Consider the following 24,478-nt stretch of genomic DNA (forward strand, 5'->3'; position numbering starts at 1 on the left):
TGGAGGAAATTTAATTTTTTTATTCCATTCACGTTCCATTCAACCCGAGAAAATTGCAACCACAAAAGCGCGAAAGCAATCTGTACGGTCAGCTCATGCTACAAAGTATAAAGAAAGACTCGAGAAAGACAAAAGATGAGAAGGAGGAGGCGCCAATTGAACAAAAGCCGTGAGGAAGGCGAAAAAATACAAAAAGCTAAAGAAGAGATAACTAAATCCAGACAGTCCCTCGAAAAGAGCGAGGACGCGTTAATGAAAGGGGAAGAAGAAGTGAGAGCAGACTTAAAGGCAGCTGATGTTGCATCACTTAGTAATTCAGAATTACTAATGAAACATCTAAACTGCATGATGCCCTCTCAGCAACAACTGTAAAAAAACAGAGCGTAAATGTAGCTACAATGATGCTTGACACTGCTAAAACAAACGGGACAATGCAATGCAAAGCTTGGAGAAAACAGAAGAAAAGAGACTAAAATTGCTTACTGACAGACAGCACAAACTGCTGGATAAGGCCATGTCATTAGTAGCAACTGGGTGCAAAAAAAGAGGAAACTAAGATAAAGTTATCCAACCTGCTAAGAGAGAAGAAAAATAATGAGCACTTGTCATCGTGTTGGCTTCATTGTACATTACTTTTATAGGCTTTACTTTGCATTTGGTGACAGTTAACTTGGATATCACTTGTTAAGAGCTAGTCATCCTGCGAAGGTGCTTATTTGTTCTTTTTTTGTTTTGTTTTAAGGAAAATTCTGCTTTGCTTACAGGGCAAAGTTGACGTTTCTGTGAGAACTAACATAAAGAAGGGATACTATTGTATCTGCCTTTCAAATAACCACTGAGTTGAACAGAGTTGAAAAAAAGTTCCCAACAGAGTTGAAAAAAGGCTTCCTATTTTTTGACCAATGTCTCATATTTTCCTATTTTCTGAGAGTCATTTGCCGCTTGACACCTTGCAAGCGCAAAAACGTATGACGCCATATGCGAATTGGATACTTGTTATCCAAACAGGCGACTTCTTATGTCGTTTTCAGCCGTTTTAGGGCCTGTTTATATGAGGTGAGCCAGGCCGGCTCGGCTCATGCTTTCTTTCTTATTAAAAGTTTTCGTTGTGTTCATATGAGGAAGCAGACTAGCCCTATTGCCGAGATCTCGGCTCGAGCAACCAAAAGTAAATGGGTCCTTAATCGACTATTTTGCCCTCCAAAGCATGATCATACATCACAACCATAAGCTATCATAGGCAATAATCACCCAAGTTTGGTAAACCATTCAGATGGTCAAAGTTTTTTACACCCTCTTAACAGAGCAACTTGTCTATTCGAACTTCACAGCCTATGGAGTTAAAATAATGATGGTTTACAGTTTTTCCTCAGAAAACAAAAGGCTTCATATATTATAGGTATATAAATGATTACTTCGACAAGAAAGGAAGTCGCTGTTTTTTAATTAGTATATTACTTGTACAGTGAACATACTTAATTATTCCACGAGAGCGCGTTGGATATGAGGTAGTAGATAGTCAATGAGGCGCCTCCCATATCCAAGTGGAATAATTGTTTTATTAAAAACGCCCACAAAATATCGAGAATTCTTCGCGACTTTATTTGTAAAACAACGGATTTTCAGCTTGTTTTTAATTTTGAGCAGACGCGTATGGTTACCATATTTGGAGAGCATGGTATAATGGCTCATATACCATGCTATGTTGTAATATTTTATACGCAAATGAGTTCTAGCCAATCGTAAGAGCAATCGAAGTTTTTCGCACGTAAAAATAATGATATTTCCATTATCAAAAGCCACAGCGGTGCGTGAGTTTCCCGCCTTTTGTATGAGCTTTCAGTGCCCTCACTTCGCGAGTTGCTTCGTAGTCATTCAACAGGAAAATTTGTTTCGTCCAGAGAGAAGTGTTTTCGTCGTAGAATAGTGAAAACAGTTGCGGTGTTGGGGTAGAATAGCTTATATATTTCATTGTCACTGAAGAAAATTTTGGAGAGCTTTAAAAAAACAAATCAGAAAAAAGGGGTTGGTACTTCTCACGGTGGTTATTATATAATGAAAATAGGATCTCACGTTGGTTTCTTGTGTGTTGACCCAAGGGTGTATACTGATTAGGGTGTTAAAATGTATTATATAGGAAATATGAACCATTAAGACTTCAGGTCTTCAAAACTGTTTCTCTTTTTAACTGGGTTTATTAAAATTTTTGTTTTCTATTAATAAATACAATTTAATGTGCAGCTAAAGACTTTGACGTGATCAGTGAAAGCACATCTGAATTGAATAGAGGAAGAAGAATCCAGAGTATTGAAGAAGATAAAGCAAGCTTGGCAGAGACTTTCAATCAGAAAGAAACAGCTGCATGTGGATATGAATTTAACAACAACATAGTTCGGGGAAAAAGGGATCTGGTTTGTAGGATTGAGGAAGATGAAAGCGAAGTTTTGAAAGAGGGGCTCAGCTTAGAAAGCAAATCCGCTGAGAACACGAAAACGAACTTAGTCTCTAAAGTGACGGGAGACAGTGCTCAAAGTACCGCCGGTAGCAGCTACGAAATGACAGAAGGAATTAACTCCTCAAAAGGTACTTGTTTTGAAGCTAAATGATTGTGACGAGGACTGTTGTGGCGTGAGTTTTACATTAGCTTGAGATTTTCCCATGCCACCACTGTTTTCCTTAAAGAGAGGATAATGACGTCTGAGAAGCGAGCGCGGAAACTCCATGCTGATGACAAGTCACTGCCCTGACCCGGGTAGTGCTTCTGATCGGCTTAAAATTTGCTTTAACCAATAAGAAGCACTACCCAGATGTAAGTAGTGATGCGTCATCAGTATAGAATTGCAACGGTCGTTTCTTAGAGAAACCTGTAGTGACGTCGCGAAATGTCGGCTGTCTTTTATTTTAGTTGTACGTGGTTTTAGGAACAAAATTTTAAAATATCATCCCCAGAGATTGTCCTTTTTTTTTATCATAAGGTCAAAGAAGCCGGGTAGCTCTATTGGGGGCCAGGAATCACTACGCAATAAATTTCCATAACTGTACAATCGGCATAGAAAACCCAAATTAATATTTTAAAAGGAAGTAAGAAAATTTCAAGTATTTAAATAAATGTGCTCTTATTAACAGATCAACCGAAATTGGTTGTCGATCACCTGGAGGCATTAAATGAGGTTAAACCGGGGAAAGGTAACCTTAGTGAAACCATGGAACATCCAGAAACGAAGGCCATCAAAACTGACACGAATTCCAAAACAAAAAACGAAAAATATTTGGCTGACAGTTCACAGAAGGCGGTATCTTCGAACAGAGATACAACGAAACGTCCTTCATCAGTGAACATAGCTTCGCTTGAAAATGCCAGTTCGAGTCAACCAAGGAAGATTAACTTCCACCAAAGTAAACCCGCAGGCCAGCAAGAATACCACGTGCTATTGTCTAGATGTAAGTATTTTTTTTTGTATTTAAATCTCACCCTTTTATATATGTCACATCATTTTATATTATGACTGACGTAATTCAAGGTAAACCAACTAACAAACCAACCCATTATTCTCTCTTGGGTAAAAATAATAGACTATAAAATTATACTGCCGAGAGAACGAAAAAAGGTTGACAACCTCTCGGGACAGACGGCAAATTGTTGCCATAGGGTTTTTAAAATCCCACTGAAACACCTCTTATAGTGACTGGCTTTTGAACGACTTCTAAATGTCAAGCAGTTGAAAATGTTTTAGACACCATTAAACGCGTAGAATATTTAGACTAACAGAAACGAGGTCTGAGCTTACGGAAAATGTTTCCTGACAGGCAAGCCAAGGCCTCGTGGAATTGAAGGGAAAACGCATTCCTATGAGAAGGGCTTAGTTCTGGATGCAGAAGAAAACAGAGAATTGGAATTCAAATCCCTCGTAAATGCTTCCCCTTCTTCTCTACCATGGAAAATTATGGATAAAGCAAAGAAGTTCATCTGTGCCTGTTTAAATGCTGATAGACAAGGCATCATTTATTTTGGTGTTGGGGATAGCCAGGAGAAAGGTTCGAAGTATCATCATGGAGAAATAATTGGACTTGATGTTGAGGATAAGAGGGACGACATCAACAAGGCCTTCCAGTTTGTTCTTGATGATCACATTAAAAGCGATGCTGGGTCACTACAAAAAGGCGGAGAACAGAACTGCGTTAACATACACTTCGTCCCTGTGAAAAGCGAAGGAATTCGTTCTAGCTTATACGTTATCGAGATAGAGGTAGCTCGCGACTGGCGACTCTGCAAAGACAAGATCTATTATTTCAAAGGCTGGACTGAGAAGCGAGGGATAGACAAGGAATGTGCTGCTGGAAAGAGAGCACTGAACGACTATTTTAAAGTGAAAGATGAGTTTGAATACGCTGCGATTCGCACGAATGGTGCATCTACTTTTGTTAAGCCACATGAGGTCGACAGCCAAGTCAAGAAACCGCTTGAAGTGAAATACAAGGACTGGAGACGAAAGACAAAACAGGGTAACTGCATTTTGTTCTTAATAATATAACATTAATGATTGATAGAAATAAAATCGTCGGCGTTTCGGTGATTTCAGAAGCTCTAAATTTCAAAATTGTAGAGACCCCCTTAGATAAGCTCGCGCCTTCGTGGCTCATTGAACTAGCGCGAGCTAGCCCCAATCCAAAATATGTCCCGCAGTCCCCGGACTACTTGACGACGTTTAAAGATTCGCCCCTAAGAATTCTGCCGTTTTAAAGCTGGTCGAGCTATTTTCTGGTGACTCCCTGGTTATGAAGAGATGAAACCTACCAAAGAGCCGTTTACAGGCCGTGCACTTCAGGGCCTACTTATCTAGATGCAAAACATTAGTTGCCTAAGGTCGGGCATGAGAAGAAAGCAAAAATTTCGGGTTTTAATGGACACAGTAGCCATCCGACTATCACCTTTTGCTTTTTCCCCTTTCCTTCTTTTTTTGCTTTATTACCCCGCTTTTTCCTTCAAGATGGTGTCTCGTGTCGAGGCATTTTCGAAAAACGAAATGTGAGCGATTAATGAAGCAGTCGTACAAACAAATACAAAGAAAGCGATGAACTTTGGCTTGTCGGAGTTTACTGGTAGGTAGAAAATTATTGTCATGCTGAATTTGCAACAAAAACGTAAAACTGTACTTGACAAAATCACCGAAGTGCAACTGATTTGGTAAATACTGAAACGACTTTCCCCCTCAGGGTCGGTGAACAGCGCTAGATATATACCTCGACGCTTCGCGTTTCGGTATTTATCTACCAGTATTCACCTCCCCTCAGGGGATAGTTGTATAATATCAATGTGATATAGCCATTACACCTTTCAAGTTGCTATGTTATGGATCAGGCAAACAAGTTAATCTGTGCCTGATTAGATGCTGATAGACATGGACTCGGGTCCAAGCGGCTCATGCGAAGGATAGGTCCAGGTAGATTAAAAAGAACTTCTTTGTTTCAAATGACTAGGGAACGCAACAAAAAGACTCCTTTTAATTTCCTAGTAAGCCATGTTATAATCAATTTTCTCTCTTTCTAGGTGCCTACCAGATACCTGAAGGTGAGTGATAAATTCTTTTGCTTTCTTCCAAAGGAGAAAAAGCAACCATAGACGTTCTATTTGCAAGGTAACTAAATTGGCCGAATTACTGAGGTTACATATATCGACTGGAGTTCGGTGAGTCTATAATAAAAAGTTGTATAATAATGACCATCATTTCTGTTCTAACAGGACTCAGTTTGGAGGAAGGCGACGCAAAAAAATACACTGAAACCTTAAGAGAACGATTACATGAGCTAAACTACAAAGAGTATGGCTTCATCCTTTTTGCAAACAAGCTGCCTGCCCAGTACAGAGGTACAGCACATTTGTCGTTCCTACAAAACATACCTTGGGTGGCGGTGTTTGACCTGTTTGATCCATCCTCCAAACAAGATGGCTTACATCACACATGTAACGAGACTAGCGATGCGCCACGAGCAAAAATACGAACCCTTGACGAATTTAAAGAAATAACAGCAGAAAAGGATTCCTTGATCTCAACTCGAGGAACGACATGGATTTTCAATAATGAAGAGATGCAAAAGGGGGACTGGATCAAACGTTCCAAGGACTGTTTGTATCGCGCTCTTTCAGCCTACAATCAATGTTTTCTTCCAGGACGGCTTGTTTGTGTATTCCTCTGTTTAAGCGAGACCGCTGTCAATGAAATGGCAGACATCATGGAATGCAGTTTCAGTATTCTTGGAGACTCAGCAAACAGCTGTGTTACTATCATCAGTGAATCTAGAGATATTGCAGACGCATTTATCAAGGCTTCAAAATATTCACTCCAGAGAGAACTAGAAGAATGCTCTGTAGCTGGAATTTCGTGGGCTCTTCTGAAAGAAATTGCTCGCGAGTTAGTAGGACCATCTAAATTTGAGGAGAAAGATGCCACAACAGAGCTGCCACACTTCTCTGGTTTAAAAGCGGTTCTGAACAAAGCCATTCACTCTTGGGATGATTTAGAAGTATATTTTCCTAATCCTCGATTACCCAGATTGACAGAGGCCATTGAGAAGGCAAGAGATGCATTCTATAAAGGCGCCCAAGTGAGCCAGGTCAACCTTTTCTATGATCACAGTATCCCACGAAGTCTGGAAAAAGAAGTTAATGCTAAGGTTGGAAGTGCACTTAAGTCCCTGTCCAAAGAAAATGTTGACGCCAGCTTCTATGTGAAGACTATAACTGTGTCTTACGAGCCGGGGTCTGGCGCCACGACCCTGTGTCGCAGAATCTTGTGGAGTAAACGAACGGAATACCGATGTGCTGTGGTAAAAGCCATAACATGTTCAACAGACTACCAGATTGAGAAACTACAAAACATTGGCTACGAGGAAAGGAATATGACGTTTTCACTTCCAGTCCTCGTGCTGGTTGACAATTTTCCGGAGAGTCAGTTTCGTTTTTTAAGAGACCACTTAATGAAGAGGCAGACAAAATGCGTTGTTCTTGCTACTTTACCAATTTCAACTCCCACAGCCAATTTCGAGATCACTTTAAGAAAGTTGGATGAGGAGGAGACGGCTCGCGTGAAGAATATTTTGATCAACATCACAAGTGTCGACAGTGAGAAAAGAAAAGAAGCTGAACAGGTCTTGGAAAGAGAGAAGAGGTTCATTTGGTTTGGACTGGAACTATTTGGACGGGACTACCTAAAGATCAAAGAGCGGCTTCAGAATCACATCCGCAATATTTTGATGGCTTTTCTTGGTGAAGCAAGGGAGGAGCACCAAATGCTACTTGAAATGTGTTGCTTTCTCAACAAATACAGCGATGGCAGTGTGATCCTTCCGCATTCAGTAGTCCTGGACTTCCTTTACTTAAGACTTTCTTGGGATAAACAGCAATTTCCAGCCATTCAAGACATCCATGAAGCTTTTGGAGGTCTTCTCCTTGAATTACAAGACGAAACTCATGGGTACTACGGCTGGAGACCAGCGCATTCCTTAGTAAGTGAAGTGGTGACGTCAAGAATAAATGTGCAAAACACTGCCATACTCGTACTGGAAAAGGTTGCCAAAGGAAAAGCATACGCGATGAAGTTCTTAAGACAACAAGTGTTCAGGATTTTTTTAGATCGCAAAAGAATATCTGATCCAGTGTTACTCAAGGAACAGGTGGCTGATGATCGTTTAGTTGGCAATGATTTAGAAAACGAGGTATTTGGATTTTTAGGAAAACGCACAAGATATTCGCCTCTTATCGAAGACCTTATGGAGGACGAAAGTAATATTCGAGGAGCTGGTGCCCTACAGGTTCTTCTCACAGTCTGTGAACAGGCAACTCAAATAGAAGAAAAGTCTAAGGCGTGGCAGCAGTTGGCAAGATTTATGGGATATGAGATGCGTACAAACAGTTTAGATGAAGAAGTTGATCTACGTAATATAGTGGAACGACTGTACAACGCTGTGAAGAAAGAAAGTCATGAAAAACCACCCCTTCTCCTCACCGGAATCGATGCGGCCCACATGGCCGTTGATATTGCAATCTCTCTACAACGCACTTACACTAACCACTACACCACCAAAGGGGTTTTGTACTTTCTCCAGCTTACAGATTATAAGCGTACACCTCTTCGATCGTTATCGGAGGCAGTCCAAACTTGCCGCAAAGCACTGGAGATTTATGACAAGGCTCTGGCGACCTCAAAGGTACCAAATCTTTTCTCAATGATTGGAAAAATTGAAGCCATAATTTTACTTCTTGAGATCGTTAAGTCTTGTTTTCATTTTGATGAGAAAAGGTTTTTGAGGTACTTGAAAGAAGCGGAGGCTCCCTCAGAATTGATGGGGCTTTCTTTAGAGGACCAAGGTTTCGTTCAGTGTCTCCCTTCGACCATTCTTGATATCCTGAACGAACTGTTTGGAAACGTGAAGATCAGGCAGACGACCACGTATGATGAAAATGAAATACGAAGTCTTAACAACGCAAAGATAAGAGCTTCCAATCTTCGGAGACAGTTCTATGAAATCACCGGAATGGACAAAACAGAGTTAAGCAGTGAAGAATGTTCAATGCAATTGTTGTCTTCTACCTCTTTAACTGGCCAAGACCACGCTCTATATCAGCAGCAAGTTCAAGACTTTCTTTACTTCAAAGACGAGACCCCTTACAGCACATGGTCAAACATTAGTAAAAGCGATGCTAATTTGATCTATCAGTTGTTAAAATCCCTTTGTCTTAATGGTTATGGTAGCCATAATGACATGCTAATTTGTTCCAAGGCTTGTCTTCAGCTTAAAGACAAACCTTCCGTTAATGAGCTCGACAAGATTGTAACTAAATTTGTGGAAAAATTTCCTAATTCCGAGTGGGCGCATCTTTTCTACTACATGATACATTTTCCTATTCCAAATGGAGGCCTTGCTCACTACACTTCGCAAACCAAAGAGTCAATCAAACGATGTGCAAACATTGTTCAGGAAAAGGCAGGTTCAGGATTTCGAAAATCAGGTGCTGAGTACTTCCTTGGTAAAGGAATTGGTCTGAATGCTATTGTTAATAGTCATGAATTTCAGTGGCTTGAAACAAAGTGGAAGTCAAAGACACATTTTTGGCGAGGCAAGGAACCCTCTGAGCGTTTAGAACGTGTGCAAGGTCAAAAGGAGCCAGGTAGGAAAGGCATTATTTCCTACCAGGGAATCCAGATACACTTTGACAACACACGTTATCCCAATGAAAGCAAAGACGACTTGTGGTTTTATCTCGGATTTACTGTCGCTGGACCCTACGCCTATGATCCAGTGGATAAAGAAACATACGCTTCGCTTCAGAAAAATGCTTCACCGCTTACGATGCCTTACGCATCTTCCGAAGGCTCCACCAACAGCGGCAAATTTAGCGGTCCCCCTGGTTATCATGGCGCGCGAAAGAGTGGTCGTTCAACACCTTGGCAGCAGCTTGGAGCCGCAGCCTTTGAGCCGGAACACTACAAAGAAGAAGATACGAGCTGCGATTCTGAAGTTTTCAGCGAAAGGAAAGCGCAAAACAGTACTGGAGGTGACGGTTTCGACGATGCAGACGAGCGGTTTACCATAGGTGGTCGTTTCAATGCATTGTGTGCCAGTGAAAGTGACGAAAGCCCTCAGAAGCAATTCGAATCCGTTTGGAAAGTTCGTAAGAAGGCGCCGTCACAAGACCAATGGAAAACAGTTGAAAGGAGGACATCCAAGGCAAAAGAAAACCCAGCAGATGCGATAGGAGTGAAAAGCAAGCGCGTAGTAGGGACCCGTGGAAACGAGAAGAGATGGTTTGAACCAAAACAGGTGACTCAAGAAGGAAAACTACATCACGGAGCGTTTGTTTTGGGTACTAAAAAAGGAAAAGAATGCACTGTTCACAAGCCTGGATGTGATGCTAGTGTAACCGATAAATGCAATTTTGCACATGGTTGGAGGGGTGATACTCTACAGTTCGTGTGCACAAAGTGCACGGAAGAAAACAAGTTTGTGTGCAGAGAGAAAGTCAACCATGAACGATATACCTGGAATCTGGGACCTTACCTGGACAGTCGTGGAGACATATGGAAGGACAAAAAGGCATAAAACACTTAAAGAATCTGGGACAAACATTGAAAGACAGAGAGGTCGCAATTGCCACTTCCACATCGAATGTTCATTATAAGAATTTTTTTCATATAAATATAGAAAGAGATTGAACGCATCTATTAGTCCGTGTTCAGTTACACAGTTTTAACAACACTCATCTTTAGTAAAGCCAACACTAGGAATACATGCGTAGTATTTTGTATAAAGGTAGAATGAAGTCTTTCAACATTTGGCTTAAATATAACTACTGATATCTCAATTTGAAGTACATTAGAAATCGTCCTAAACAGACTTGCTTTTTTCAGCCTGGAAGTAAGCAAAATATTCTTTTTCCCGCTACTGCTTCTATGCGGTTCTTGCCCGAGACACTTGTTATTTCTTTGCACGGCCTCAGATTAACAATTTGTCCAGGATTCTTGCTAGAGTTGTTACAAGCCACTCTAATTTCGCACTTAAGATACCCTTGAAGAAACTTATTAAGGATGTTGTGTTCACTGAGCTTTGCGGTGGGTTTAATCACAGATTTCACCTTGACTATCCTAGTTGACCCTATTTTCCTTGTCGCTTTGTTCGCTGTTAATTTTGACCAAATATTCGTTTGCAAAGTTTTCTCTTTCTTTGGCATTTGCTGTTTTAAGAGTAACGTGGTTTTTTTGCTTGTCAGTATCAGAACAGGACAGTGGTAACTGCAGATTCATCTTCTACCTTTAGAACGAAAATCCGCTGGATTTTTTCAGAGGAGTGGCACAGATACCTGCAGTAATGCTAGTGTATGACCAAGATGGAGATAAGAAAAGAAAATGGGTGCGAGTCGGCATTGTAGAGGCAAGTGATTTTGTAAAACATGAAGCATTGAGATCGTCAAGTCTAGCATCTTGTTCTTTACTTTATTTAATATCAGTTCCACTTCGGGCATCGGTTTGCGTTGATTCCAAGGGTCTGGTATCTGATTAGTCCTGGTTCCTCTTGGCTGCTCAGTGTTTACTTATTTTGCTTCGGACTTCCAACCTCTAGCCTGAAGTTCTTTTAAAGCCTTTGCTATTAAGTGACGAATTTTCCCATTAAAGCCTTTGCTACTACGTGACGAATTTTCCCTTCCGTCCCCGGTATTGTCCATTCAAGAGCAATGATCAGTGTGGTCTATCGTTTCAATTCTATGGAATGCTTTTCTTATTGCAAATTAAACTTCCAGTGAAAGTCAGGAACTCAGGTAGTAGGTTTTATGGACGTGGTATGACAAACCCCTCTCTCAGAAACTCGACTACCTCGTTTTCAGTCCTCATTGTTGATGGGAACTTAGTCTTTCTCTGTAGGTCCTCTCCTCTCCGATATCCGTCAGGTGGTTCTTTAACAGGTAAACACATTCAAGGAAATGCTGTGATATTTAGCTTATCGGTCAGACTGCTCTGGTTGCTCAATCACTCGTGCGGACAACGTTTCCTCTTTTTTCTTTGCTATGCCGTCAGCCTGGGTTGGATTTTCAGTATCAATGGTTTGCTGCTCCACAAACAATTTTTTTTTTATCTCTTTTGACTTATAGTCCGAAGAACAGTTCTTAAGTCTTGTCATGTTGAGGCTGTTCTTTTTTCCCCTATCCTTTGTTCTCAGTAGAACCCTGTTTTATTACAGCCACTGACGGGCCATAAAAAATTGGCCTTTTAACAGGGTGGCCCTAGTGGTGTGGAGACATGGGTGTTTTCTTTCCTCGCTTAACATTGTATGGGTTCTTTTAAGTGGAAGTATTTACAAGGTGAATTTTCAGTAAAAGAATAGACGCCATGGAATCTCACAATGGGCCGTTTGCAGCGTGCTAAACGAGGTTGCCGAGTTAATGGGAGTCAAGTAGTGGTTTTGTTGACTTTTTTAACGCTCACTTTCTCTTTACGCTGTTATTAGTTTCAACAGACGCTCAAGAGTCGTGGTTTGTACTAAGTATAAGACATTTATTCCCGAAGGGTCAATCGATTATAAACTAGAAGACCCTTAATTTTGAATTATGAGATTTAGGATTCGCACCAAAGGGGGCCAAGAAGTTCTATTAAAACATTTTGCTTCTAGCCTGGTCCCTTTCAGAAAGTATAAGTCTAATTGAAACGTCCACGGTTTATTTCGTTCGAGTAAACAAGTCTTGCACAGAAGAATACATGTTTGTAGACGAGCAGACGCAAATCGATCATAAGGTATACAGTGCTATCTACAGGATAACTCATTTCCCATCATTATTAGGAAAATCAGTTGCGTTACTCCAACATGGATAGCGATTTATTACCCTTTTAGCGTTACCCACCGTTTCAACAATTTGGGCCAGCATCGTACCGTCCTACATACAGTTTTTTTTCCTATGCTATACTACTAAAACATCATGAAAGTTAAAAAGTATACCTCACTTAGGCTTTAATAAGATTGTTGTTTTCTATTACATATTTAATAATCTTCTGCAGTGGTAGCAGGTTATCAACAAGATAGTGATTTATCCGGTGACTAACGCTATCCACCTTTTGCGGAAATAACTGGGGCGAGGGGCCACGGTCCTCTCCGCCCATCCCAAAAGAAGGTGGGTTGACGTGATGGTATGCAGGTTCTTCTACATACCATTACGGCAGCATCATGCAGTTTAATATTGTTGACATTGTTACTTGGTTCATCCGCACTCAGTCTGCGTACCTTGGCAAAATTACTTATCAAGGGGAACCAAAACACTTGCACAAGACTTCCATGCTTTGTAGAACAACAGGTCAAATGTAAAATCTCGTTGTGTAGATATCGTATTAACGTAATGTTAACTTTAAATAAATTGTATTTTTTGTTTACTTGCATAGGTATTGCTGTGCAAAACTTCAGCGGTCTGTGTTAAATAAGTAAAGACATAACAGTACGTTAGCACGCAATATAGAATGTAGCAGTATAGAAGTGCATAGTTCTAGAGCAAAACATGACCTCTACGCATTGACTTATATAAACAGAGCAAAATGAACCATCAGGTTATTTTTTTACTACAGTCTTGCAGGGTCGTCTCAATAGACCAGCTGCTGTTTTTGATAACAATAGGCCTTTAGATTCTATGACGAGGACGACTCCGAGTACGAAATTTTCTTACTACTAAGTAACGCGCCTGCGTGAATCAGCGTCATTCTGGCGGGAAAAGGTGATAGCCGTCGTCATTCTACTACGAGTTTCAGTGTCTTAGTAGCGGAAACAAGTTAAGCTTTATCAGTTTGCGATCGGGGAGGGCTTGACCTGCTTCAGTAAAGATAACAGTGCTAACTTTTGTAGTTAAAAAAAAAAAAAGTGAAATGAAGCTTTCCGTGGTGCCTTTAAGTCAAGGCCCGTTCGCGTAGTCGTTCTCATCCGCGGATTTTGAGGTCTCTATTTTTGAAACTAATGTTTGAACAGTCCAAGTCCTCTTTTTACAGGCTAAGAACTAGTCTCTCCTAGCAAGTAGTTCTCGGGTGAATTCTATAAGAAAATAAAGGAGAGTGCGCTAGTTCGCCAATACGTCAAACAACTTGACCAAAGTTGCTGTCCTGCAATCCACAAGTGGCTACCAAGTTGACGAGTTATATGACGATTCCAACTCCATGAAGTTATCGTTCCTGCAGAAAAAAAAAATACAATATACGATATTAGCCAAAGGCAGGAGGCTGATATCCATCCACCTTTGCTTGTCATAACATACACGTACACGACAACATGGGGTCTACGGTGGCTTACACAAGAACCTGTCTTGGAACTGAGAGGTAACTATAGTAAGGTGCTTTCATCAATTTTTATTTACAAAGGGGTGCTTATTAAAATTTCTTGCAACAAACTGAAACATTAATATGTACAGTTAAATTTCGTAAAATAACTCTACAAGCCAGGCTCCTGACAAGCAGGAGATAGAACTCTAACTGTTTTCCTACATTCATGCTGCTGAGGGAAGAAATAGGCTTTCGATGTGATATCCTTACTAGATAAGAAAGTAAGTGGGGAAGTTGTGGGCGTTGTAGTAGCCTAACGGCTGACACAGCTATTATAATTACCACTTCCTGAACAAAAGTTTTAGAAGTTCATTCGTGAAAAAGCTTTTTATCCAGTGCAACAGACTAAAAAACTTACAAAAAACGGGCAAGAAAATTCAGGCGTGGGGTGACACAACTTAAACTCATTTCGGCCAAATGGCCAGCGGCCACTATACATGTAGTTACGAAATGTGAAGTCATCTTTTAATTTAGTTAAAGACATTTTAACACAGAATGCAACACTTTAGAAACGAGAAGGAACTGAGCTGAGAGTTCTGGGACCGTCACTAGGGACCGGGGAAAAATGGTTAATGGCCACACCGCGGTCAAACGTCTGAGCATGCGCGAAGAATTGCGTGGGGATCGCTACGTTCGATTTGGAAAAGTTACACACACGTGGCTTCGTCTTCTTGAGGGCAAGAACAGGGAAATTTTCTTTGTATTTCAAGAACGTTCACTGGCGATGAATAGGAAGAATAAGAGGAACGTACAATATGAAATGTAAGTATGAGTAAACTTCCATTTGTCAATCATAATATTCCCCAACTGCTCGTATCAGTCGTATGCTCTTGTTGATCAATGATCATGACGGCGCGCATTTGTGGCCGCTGAAAGTATAAGCTCAAGTTTAAATATTTTTAAATTGTTTGAGTTTTCTGCAATACTTTTATACTAGCTCTGGCTTAAACGTAATTTTAATGGTTGGTATTTTTATTTAATACAAACCATATCTTTTGAGCTCTGGTTCGTTCTGCAAAATAAAATACGTCTGGTTGTTTTTTTCGATGAAACTGTTCTTTTATGACAGACGACCTTAATTTTAAGCTTGTTTTTAACTTTTCACATCAAATATATTATCTCGCTCAGGGTTTAAGTCTGCATTAATAACAAAGTGTATCGATAATGAATAATTATTTTAAATCTCATTCATAAAATCCAATGACCACATCACATGAGTTCAGTAAATTTATAATCAAGCTAAAAAAAAATGCATGAACATCTGTGGTCTCAATATAATGTTGTTTATTGTTATCAGGCCAGGCACATTGTCAGAGGAAAAAGGTTTTATTTCTTAGCAGAAGTTTAATAACCACACATAAGTTCAATAATCACCGCAGCATAAGTCTATTTTTGACTGCTTGACATTTCAAATTGACCAGACATCAGTGTACATGCTGTCATTTCAATACTATTGCTTATTCTTCATGTTTGCCCACATTCATGACTAGGGTTCTGTTTTCACTATGCTGTTCATCCAATGCTTGCAGCTTGGTCTTAATTTTACAGTTTAAATTACTAGGAAGGGGGTGGTAAATGAGTTGTCAGTTGTACAACCCTTTATGTTGATTTAAATGCTATGGTGTTTAATGATCTTGTGTGCATCTTTAAAGTGGGCTAAATAATACAATTTAAAGATTATTGTACGTTGCCAGATGCTCATATAGCATTAAAAGTTTTATTTTTATTATAACAGTTTGGCAACTTATTATTTATTTGATTAAATCTAGCTATCTTATTTTTGTACAGAAAATTAGGAAGGGAATGAATGAAAGACACAGAGTCTAGACCCTGAAGGAGAAGCAGATAGATAAGAAAAGGATGCAAAATGAGAAGAAAGAATGAAAATGATGTACATAAAGAACACCTGCAATCAAGGAAATAGGTCATGGGGAGGGGAGGGAAGGGAAAAGCTGAAAAAACCATTAACCAAGAAAAGAATATTTCTGTACAGTTGTTCATCTGTTTATAAAATATTACTTAAAACAGTGAATTCTGAGAATTGCTGAGAACAAAATTTTAGTTAAGTGTGGTTTACCACATTTTCTTATGTCTCTTTCTTTTGTTTTTGGAGTGAAGAGATTTATTAACTGCCTGTCTTCTGCATAATTATTGCACCATTTTGTCCGAGTTTTGTAGTCGGTACGGCGTTGTCAGGTTGTTCCTGCTCACCTCGTCAAATACTGCATACAGTCTCTCGGGGATTGGAATTTTAGATGATTTTACTGTGTCCCCACGAACATGGACAGGAGCAGCGTTTGTCCTCGGCAAGTATCGCGTTTCTATGCCTCAGGCAAGGGCATGATCCTTCTTCAGGTACCCCTTCTGCCCTCGATAAAACTTAATCAACACTCCGGAGCTGTTTTTGACTACAGTTTTCTCTTCCTGTTGGCTTCTCCCTTCCTGGTCTCATCACGCTTTGGAACAGCGACATTCAGTAAACAAATGGCGACGACAAGCTTTCACATGTCAGTTCTTTCAATACGAAGAACTTTTTTAGTGAACGTCAAAAAAATTTAGTGAAGTCGGAGAATAACGAAAATTAATCTAACTATCAACTGTTAAAACAAAAACCTCCTCTTTAAAGTATTTCGCTTCACTTTAGTATATTTCTGACGATCGTTCAACTATATTTTGCCTGACACCGGTTTCTGCAATAGTTTCAATTAAAATTTCGCGCGGGAAATTTTCCCGGCCGGGACCGGGTACGAGTGCATTGCGCATGCGCTTGCGTTTGACCGTGGTTAAATTTCATCGTATCGTGGAAGGCCTAGCTCGCCAAGCAGTGACATGTTCTGTAGCGAGCGAAGCACTATGGCTGAGTTGAATCGGTTTTATTTGAACGTCTAGCGATCTCTTTACTCGACAAAATGGTAGGTGTTCTTTTTCCTTGTTTTTACGACATAGTTTAATATGCAAGGCCATACTTAACGGCTCATCGCACTTTAGCAAAAGGAGAAAGCTAACAAGAGTTTACCATTTTCAATTTCACGTGGTGTATCGTTTGAGTTCGAGCAGCATAAACTTCTAAGTCCTATTTCCAGTAGTAATGTGTCTTGTCACAAAGTCTTCGTCCGTATATTTACCACCACTTTTTTGTACTCTGGCGGAAAGCCTTTAATGAATTCAGCGTGGTTATTTTAGGTTTCACGCTGGGGCTTTATCGTCGACGCGGTGAATGTTGAAGGTTTCCCTAAATGCGACAATAGTTAATTCCCGGCGCTTTTTACTGAACTATAGTCTTTAAATCCTTCGCATATGAAACGAATCGATTCTGAACTAAAAATAAGTTAACCCAGACAATGCAAAAGCAAGAAAAATGTAGTTATTTCCGGGAAAAATGTCACAGTTTCTTAGAAATTTCAAAATATCTGTTTGCATGTGGTCGCTTGAAACGTGTTTTTGAAGGCTAACAAGGGCAGAAAGTCTGGCTGTATGCTCTTGTTTCAGGTTGATGTTACTAAATTCACGGATTTTATGTGATACCTGAATGAAAGCATGATGTCAATGAATTCGAGAAAGATCGACTGTGAACGTGACCGTGAAGCAATATAGACCTTGTCACGGTTTTCGACGCCATCTTGGCGAGTAGGCAAACGCGTGAGAAATTGCAGTGTTTGTATGATAATCTAATGTCGAATAATTTCCGTAGAATGGCTGTTCTGAAAAAAATATGAATTGTAAACTAAAGTTTCAATCCTAACGAATCTACTGAAAAAACCTGAGGGCGTTACATGCGCTAGAAGACTTAAGAACCACTTTTTAAAATTTTCTTTACATTTGTCTGTAAGAACGTCCCGGGAAAAATTACAGACAAATATATGGAAAATCTAAAGCAAGCCTTTGGAGAAATTTAAGCAGAGTTACGCCCCAAAATTTTTTTAGTACAATCCTTTGTTTTGTATCTTTAGTTTACAAGTCATATTTTTTTCAGAACAGCCGTTTTACGGAAATTATTCGACATTAGATTCTCATACAAACACTGTAATTTCTCATACACGTTTGCCTACTCGTCAAGATGGCGTCGAAAACCGTGACAAGGTCCATTTTCTTTTACATGTCTGGCCCACAGTCCTTAAATCACAATAACGCACAACGCTCCTCCAGACCCCGCTAAAACGGCTGCGAAGGACACTAACAGACGGGTCCTTTTGTTCTTCTATCCAAGAGAATTTTAGTAGCAGTTTTATGCAGATGTAGACGTAATGTTTCCTGTGCAAATTGATTCCTGTTTGTACGAATAATAATCAAACAATAATATACAGATTTAGCCAGGGCTAAAAGCAAAGCTCACGTTAATAAATTAATAATTTAAATCAAACAATAAACATCAATCAGTTAACTTTGAGGTACATTCATGAGACTTTTGAGGGAAAGTGATTTTAGAGAAAAATAATTTGATACTCCAAGAGTGAAAAAAATTTTACATCGAGTTAATAGTCTTATATGTACACCGAAAATCAGCAATCTTCTTCGATCACAGTAGATTAGGCTTAGAAAGCAAATTTTTTCCCAAACAAAAGAAGTTCAACCCAGTCACCCACGTACACCACCTTTATTTTATATGGTTAATTCGTAGTCTCTCCAACCACGCCTTTGGAGAGAGTATGGAGACAATTGGACATCCGCAATACATAATTTTATGCAATACACGATAGTCCCCGGTTGCAGCCAATTTACACGTTGCATTCCTCTGTCTAAAGAGAAGGCCAATATAATTTTTTGTGTTTCGAAAAAGACTTGTGTTCGACAGGTTTACTTTACAAGTAAATCTTGGCGACAAATCTGGTGGTGTGTAAACCAGTCTTTCAAATATATACTTTTTATCAATGTTTTTATACATAAGGTCTGAGGAAAACAGTGCTGTACCTGTGTGCCTTTTTTTATCATACAGACCTCGAACATAATTTGTTCTTCCTTTCCCTATTTAAAGCTATAATTCTGCAGTTTTTCACAATTTTGCAAGACAAATTGCACTCACTCAATATCCAGGACGATCGAATCTGCTCCTATGTGATATGCAGGGTAACACTTATGGGCTTTTACTGAAAACAATAAAAAAATTCCCCAAAATCTCCTATATATACGGTCAGCCAGACGGGTTCTCACTTCTCCCAAGCACCAAATTTGCAGTCCGAGCTATCGGAGCCGTTTGAATGAACATTAATAGAGTTAAGCTTCAACATGGTAGAGAACTTACTAAGTTTAGGTTTTATTTCCCTATATTTAATTATGGTTTTGTTATGTGTTATCTTTAAAAGCGTTTTTTTGTTTACGCGCGGCATTTTGAGTACTTATGCTTGGATGTTTTGTTGTATGTTCGGCAGCGGTGGCGGGGGGGGGGGGAGGTGACTCTATTGCTTTCCACCTACGTTTCTTGACCCACTCCGTCTGCCAGTGTGACGTCACATAGTAACGGACAAGAGCCTCGGGTCGCTTGTGCAAGTTAGCAAGGGATACCACAGTAATTAGGACGAGCGAGAAAGAGGAAAAGCTAAGAAGCTAGCAAATATCGCTATATATCGCTAATTTGATCGAAAGTGTGTGAGTTTGGTGTTGCTATAATCTGGTTGAGTAAACTGTTTTGATATTTTGTGTCCGTAATTGTGTAATTTGGTTAATTTGTTTTGCGGGTCGTGTTGCGGGATCGCCATCTTTTTTACGGGACCGGCAGGGTCATCCAAACTCATATCCTTTTCTTCTCTAAAATAGGCAAGGTCTAGTCTCCAGAATAGGAGGTCCATTCACAGATCACACGTATTTATATTTCATCTGTTCTTTCGCTAATTAAACCGGCCAAACTTCGTATCAATCCTTTCGAGTGAGGGCCTATGTTGATCTCCTAATTCTCCACCAAATTCAGTAAAGCTAGTTCGATCGATTATCTACATCGATCGGCCCGTTGAACCTGAAATAATGCGAAATAGCTTTGAAATACGCGCTTAAGCTAATTTTCCTCAAATGTATGTTTGAATTCATGATAAATACAGCTCCACCAGCGTCAAACAGCGTCTTTCAGGTCTTTGGCAGACTGAAAAATGGTTTTGATATAACAAAACTAATTTTTCAAATCGTGTGTGTCTCTGTGGTGCAGTGGTTTAGGAGTTGCTTGCACGTGCAGATGAACCTAGAATGCAAAACAGTTCGTAGTTTTACGTATTCAAGTACGCGCGAGCAGTCAAACAAAAGGTCTGCAACGAGGCTGAAAACAGAGAGTGAGACTGGGGGAGACGCTTTTTTTCTCTCGCGTGTGAGGCTCACGCGCTTCGCGCGCGTACGACTCTTACGCCACGCTTTACCGATTTCTTTTCTGATTTTGAGAAAAAAACCGACTGTTTTGAAGCCTAACATAAACCGGGTTCGACTCCCGCGACCCTTTTTTCTGTTTCTTTGTACCTTTTTTTTTCTGTTTGGTCTTTGTTTTTAAACACTATCTTAACTTTCCTTTTGGCCTGTTTTCCTTTATTCTTCCTGCTGACCCTGCTGATCAGGCACAGTGATCACCATATATTTTACGATTAAGTCCGGAGTTTTATTTTGGTAAAAAGATTTCAAGAGCTCTTGATCTGCATACTCGTCAAGCTTACGGCCAGAAAAAAACATAAGCTGCCAAGACATGTCCCTCCTCTGAAACAGCTGATTTTTTTTTAATGTAAGTTGACATCATGACAAACAACACACGGTACACCACAAACTGTACTAATTTGCACCCAACACCCACCAGTGACTCACTGGCGAAATTTAAACTTGCCTTTGGTACATCGTCATAATCATCAATATTATTACTATAAAATCTCCACTGGGCTTGCCCACAAAAAATAATTAACGAAACCTTTTATTGGTTTTCGGGATTTAATTACACAATTACAGTTGTATGCCCAATACAGTATCGAAATGCGGTAAAGCAACAAGATTCAATGCTTCCAGTCTGTGATGAGGTTTTAGCGGAGAAATTCAGCCAGCTTTTACAGAAAGGGAAGTTGCTTTTGACCTTTCTCACCATGGTCACGCGTTGGTCACGCTCTACGTCCAATTTGTATGCTCTGATTGGTCAACATTTGACAGGTGAGTTCATGCGGAAAATTTATACAGCATCTTGAAACTTGTTTACTGAGAGCTCAAACTGACAGAGTTTTGTGTAATATTGTCATGTTTTTAACTGTCTTTTTCCACTGGATACACAAAATGAAATACAGCTGCTAGCAAGATTCTTAAGTTATTCATGGCTGGTTTGTTTATTGTTTTTTTGGCTGAGAAATGCGCCGCTTGTCAAAGTCATCGGAAATCCGATTTCCCATGGATCGCTTTTACTCACTTCCCCTTGCTTAATGCTTATTATAAAGAAGGTTCAAAAAAGTGTCAAGCGATTCTGTTGGCCTTCAGGAGCTGCATCTTGACTGGTAAGCCTGAGTTGTTATTGCCTTTGATGTTTTTTTTTTTTTCCGGTTTCCTAAAGTCGAGCGTACTTTCTGCGCCTAGTTTATGCACAAGACAGTGATCTGACCTACAATAGCATCAGGTTTGATGTAAGGTTACAGATTTTTAAAAGTCTTAACATTTTCCGACCGCAAATACAAAGAAAACGTTCCAAAGATTACCATTTATAATGATTTTGGCTGTTAAAAGAAAGCTCTGAGCGATATTCTTGCCTCGCAGTTCATCTTGAAGTATAGCAAACACCGTTAAGCCGGCTTAAAACATAAATCTGCAAGGTTTTAAGTTTATAAGCATATGCTTACCTGACTCATGATTTTCAGAGACATTTCACTTCAAAACTTACCTTCGTAAATGAAAATTGTTGTGTCTGTACATGTTTCACCGAAGTATATATTTTTTTACTGATTGTTAGTAGTCTCTTTCGCAATTTTAATCGCAGCGCCGGTTGTTTTCAATCGAACCAGGGGGGAAGCGGGGGGGGGGGGGGGAGGTGTCTCCAAGGAAATCGGTGGTTCAGTCCGCCTGCCAGTATGACGTCACGTCTCGCGTCAGTGACTTTCAAAATGGCAAGCAAAGTGTTCATCGAAGAGACGGATAAAAATTTCGAATTTATCGCGGAACTGACTGTTCTGAATTTGGAGATTTTAAGGTTCCTATTGTCATAGAAAACTAGACTTAAGAACTTTTTTGGAATGAAACGTCCAGTGATGTAATGAATTAGAAAGGTTCCTTTCTATCGTCGAGCAAATTTTACGGGCAATCTTACCAAACGGCCACACTTTTGAGGGCCAGTGCACAGCAAGATTGAGGAAATTAGACACAGCAATAGGAGGTTCATCACAGGATGTATTATACTTTACATTGTGCGTATTTTCAGCTCTTCAGAGCTAGTGGAACCCCATATCAATCCTTTCAAAGTTAAATATGAATGGACGCCTCAGTAAACTTTCAAGGTTGCAATTTTGAGCCCTCTCAGAGCTACTATTCAAATGCACAGACATGATTTCAAAACTGTAGTCGTGACCTTTAAGAAGTGATTGTTCCGTCAAAAAAAAAACATATCGCTAACATGAAATTTAAGCGAAACTTTTATAGGTCCATTTTTACATGCTCGTTCCAATCAAGCGGTTTGCCTTGGGGTGTGAAAAATAAACTGCTGTTTTTGTGAGGATCTTGAGTTTACGTTGACTAAAATGTGTGCTAACAAACAACGTCGGGTTTTAAAGGAAAAGAACTAAGGAAGTTATTCAGCGGTTGCGCTGGCGAAAGGACGTGTCTCTTTCTCTCCGTGCTTTTCCCTTTCCCTTCGACCTAAAATTTTGTTTAAATGGGAGAAAAAAACCTAACAAAAGAAAATAAAAAACTGAGGAAGGAAGATGAATCTCTCTCGAATGGCCTTGGGTTATTGAAGAGTTATTTTAAGAAGATACAGAACTGGCCAGCCGAGCTCGTGATCCTGCAGTTGATTTGTCTCAAGTAGAATCAGGCATTCAGTTCACAAGCGACAAGTATGATGCTCTTTTAAAATTTGTGAAGAATGCTCAAGGTCAGCTTAAATCGATTTCCTCACGGATTGTAGCAGTTTCTGAAAAGTGTAATGAAAACTCTGCGGCCATTGATGAGCGATCCAATCATGGATAAGATCCAATACAGCTATCTCTACAACGTGAAGATCGTGGGCATGCCGATATCGTCTGAGCGACAAGCCGAATGCCATTGTATGTAAATTTGTTAGACGCTTAACCAAAGATAAAGTTATGCCAAGGGAGGCCTTCAACTTACAACCTGAGGACTTAGGATTTGACGCAGACGAAACCAGCGAAATCCGGCTTTATGAACATTTAACCCCAAGAATTCGAGATCTTCTCTATCAAGCCTCTTACTACAAGAGAGCTAATCAGTTCAAATTTTGATGGGCAAAAAGTGGTTTTCGTTTTTCTGCGAAAGTCGGAGACTTCACCAGTTGTAAAATTACAGTGTGTAGAAGATCTTCGCATGTTGGAACATGGCCCAAGTTCTGGTGATGACAGCCACCATGATCATGACTATATGTTAAGTACTTTGCCTCTCTTCTTAGAAGCAATAGTACCATCCCTCCCATAGCAAGTGCTGCATTGTCGCGCGGACGCGGTCGCTAAGCTTGAATATTCACGTCGCGTATTAATCCTGGCAGTTTGCAGTTATATCAAAGCGTAAAGGTCAACGGTGTTTGTTGATGAGCGAGCGATTATTGTGCAGTTGCGATGGGTTTTTTGGAGCTAGCGAGCAAGAAGCCGGAGCACACGTTACCTGCAGATTAGCCGATGGCAATTTGGAGCGGATTCGTCGATTATTCTCGAATTTATAACGCTTTGCGTGAGGGCGCGTGGAGATGGTCCGTTTGTTTTGTAGCCAGCCTTTAATTCTTCTTTAGTGGATAGTACCTACGATTGCTAAACTCGGCAAAATGCCACTTTAACCTGCCATGACGGACAAGGAGACTTTCAGTTAAAGATATCTTAACTTTGTTTTGTTATATTTTGACTTTTGGACTATTTTAGTTTATGGGAGTTTCGACGACTCGTCCTATTTTGTTCATGTGAATATTAATATCTTTATTTGACACATACTACTTCTGGGGCGCCTGTGATATAACTGACTGGTTCCTCTTGGCGGATCTCTAATTAAAGAGGTGCTGTAGCCAGACGTCACTTGATGTGTAAAATGACACAAAACTGAATGCAAGGCTGGCACTACGGCAAAGGGTTGATTTATTATAGGCCAATATTTCGGCTAACAAAATTAGCCTTCCTCAGGGCCGGAGCTTTACAGGGAGAAAATATCTGTTAACGGCTCCTAAAATTTAAACCTAAAATTTACATAAGTGGTTAACAGTTAACTAAAATTATGAATACTAGGTAGAATAATATACAGGTAAATGATAATACAATAAAAATAGAAATAGAAAGAGTTCAATGTTCATTCCCTGGGTTCAGACCGTCTGGTGACAGGGTTTAATACAACTAATCTTTTATCCTGTAGGAATATAATTTCAGATGTCAGTGATCACTTCTCGCAATTTTGTATAATATCAAACAATGTTATTAAAAGTCGTGTTAATAATTCGACAAAAGTTCATGATTTCTCGCAGTTTTCGGAATCTAAATTTCTAGGGGATCTAT

At 39.8% G+C, this 24,478-nt stretch overlaps 2 protein-coding genes across 2 annotated transcripts in view; both read left to right on the forward strand.

The window, feature by feature from the left end:
* Window positions 1-2,606, forward strand: part of LOC140925688 (uncharacterized) — a 20,217-nt gene extending 17,611 nt beyond the window's left edge. The window contains exon 9 of the mRNA XM_073375586.1: window positions 2,242-2,606. Coding sequence (XP_073231687.1) covers window positions 2,242-2,606 — 365 coding nt within the window. The remainder of the gene's footprint in view (window positions 1-2,241) is intronic.
* Window positions 2,607-3,666: 1,060 nt separating this feature from the next.
* Window positions 3,667-10,956, forward strand: LOC140927829 (uncharacterized). The gene is made up of 3 exons (XM_073377508.1): window positions 3,667-4,503; window positions 5,549-5,569; window positions 5,741-10,956. Exons 1-3 carry the CDS (start codon window positions 3,945-3,947, stop codon window positions 10,096-10,098), a joined length of 4,938 nt encoding a protein of 1,645 aa, XP_073233609.1. The 5' UTR covers window positions 3,667-3,944; the 3' UTR covers window positions 10,099-10,956.
* The last annotated feature ends 13,522 nt before the right edge of the window (window positions 10,957-24,478 follow it).

The sequence above is a fragment of the Porites lutea genome, chromosome 2, assembly GCF_958299795.1.
Source record: "Porites lutea chromosome 2, jaPorLute2.1, whole genome shotgun sequence".
NCBI classification, from domain to species: Eukaryota; Metazoa; Cnidaria; class Anthozoa; order Scleractinia; family Poritidae; genus Porites; species Porites lutea.

Excerpts from the sequence above, each read along its gene's own strand:
- LOC140927829 (XM_073377508.1), top strand. The coding sequence starts at position 3,945 with ATGGATAAAGCAAAGAAGTTCATCTGTGCCTGTTTAAATGCTGATAGA. Across the intron at positions 4,504-5,548 it reads GAGACGAAAGACAAAACAGG|GTGCCTACCAGATACCTGAA; the intron begins GTAACTGCATTT and ends CTCTCTTTCTAG. Across the intron at positions 5,570-5,740 it reads TGCCTACCAGATACCTGAAG|GACTCAGTTTGGAGGAAGGC; the intron begins GTGAGTGATAAA and ends CTGTTCTAACAG.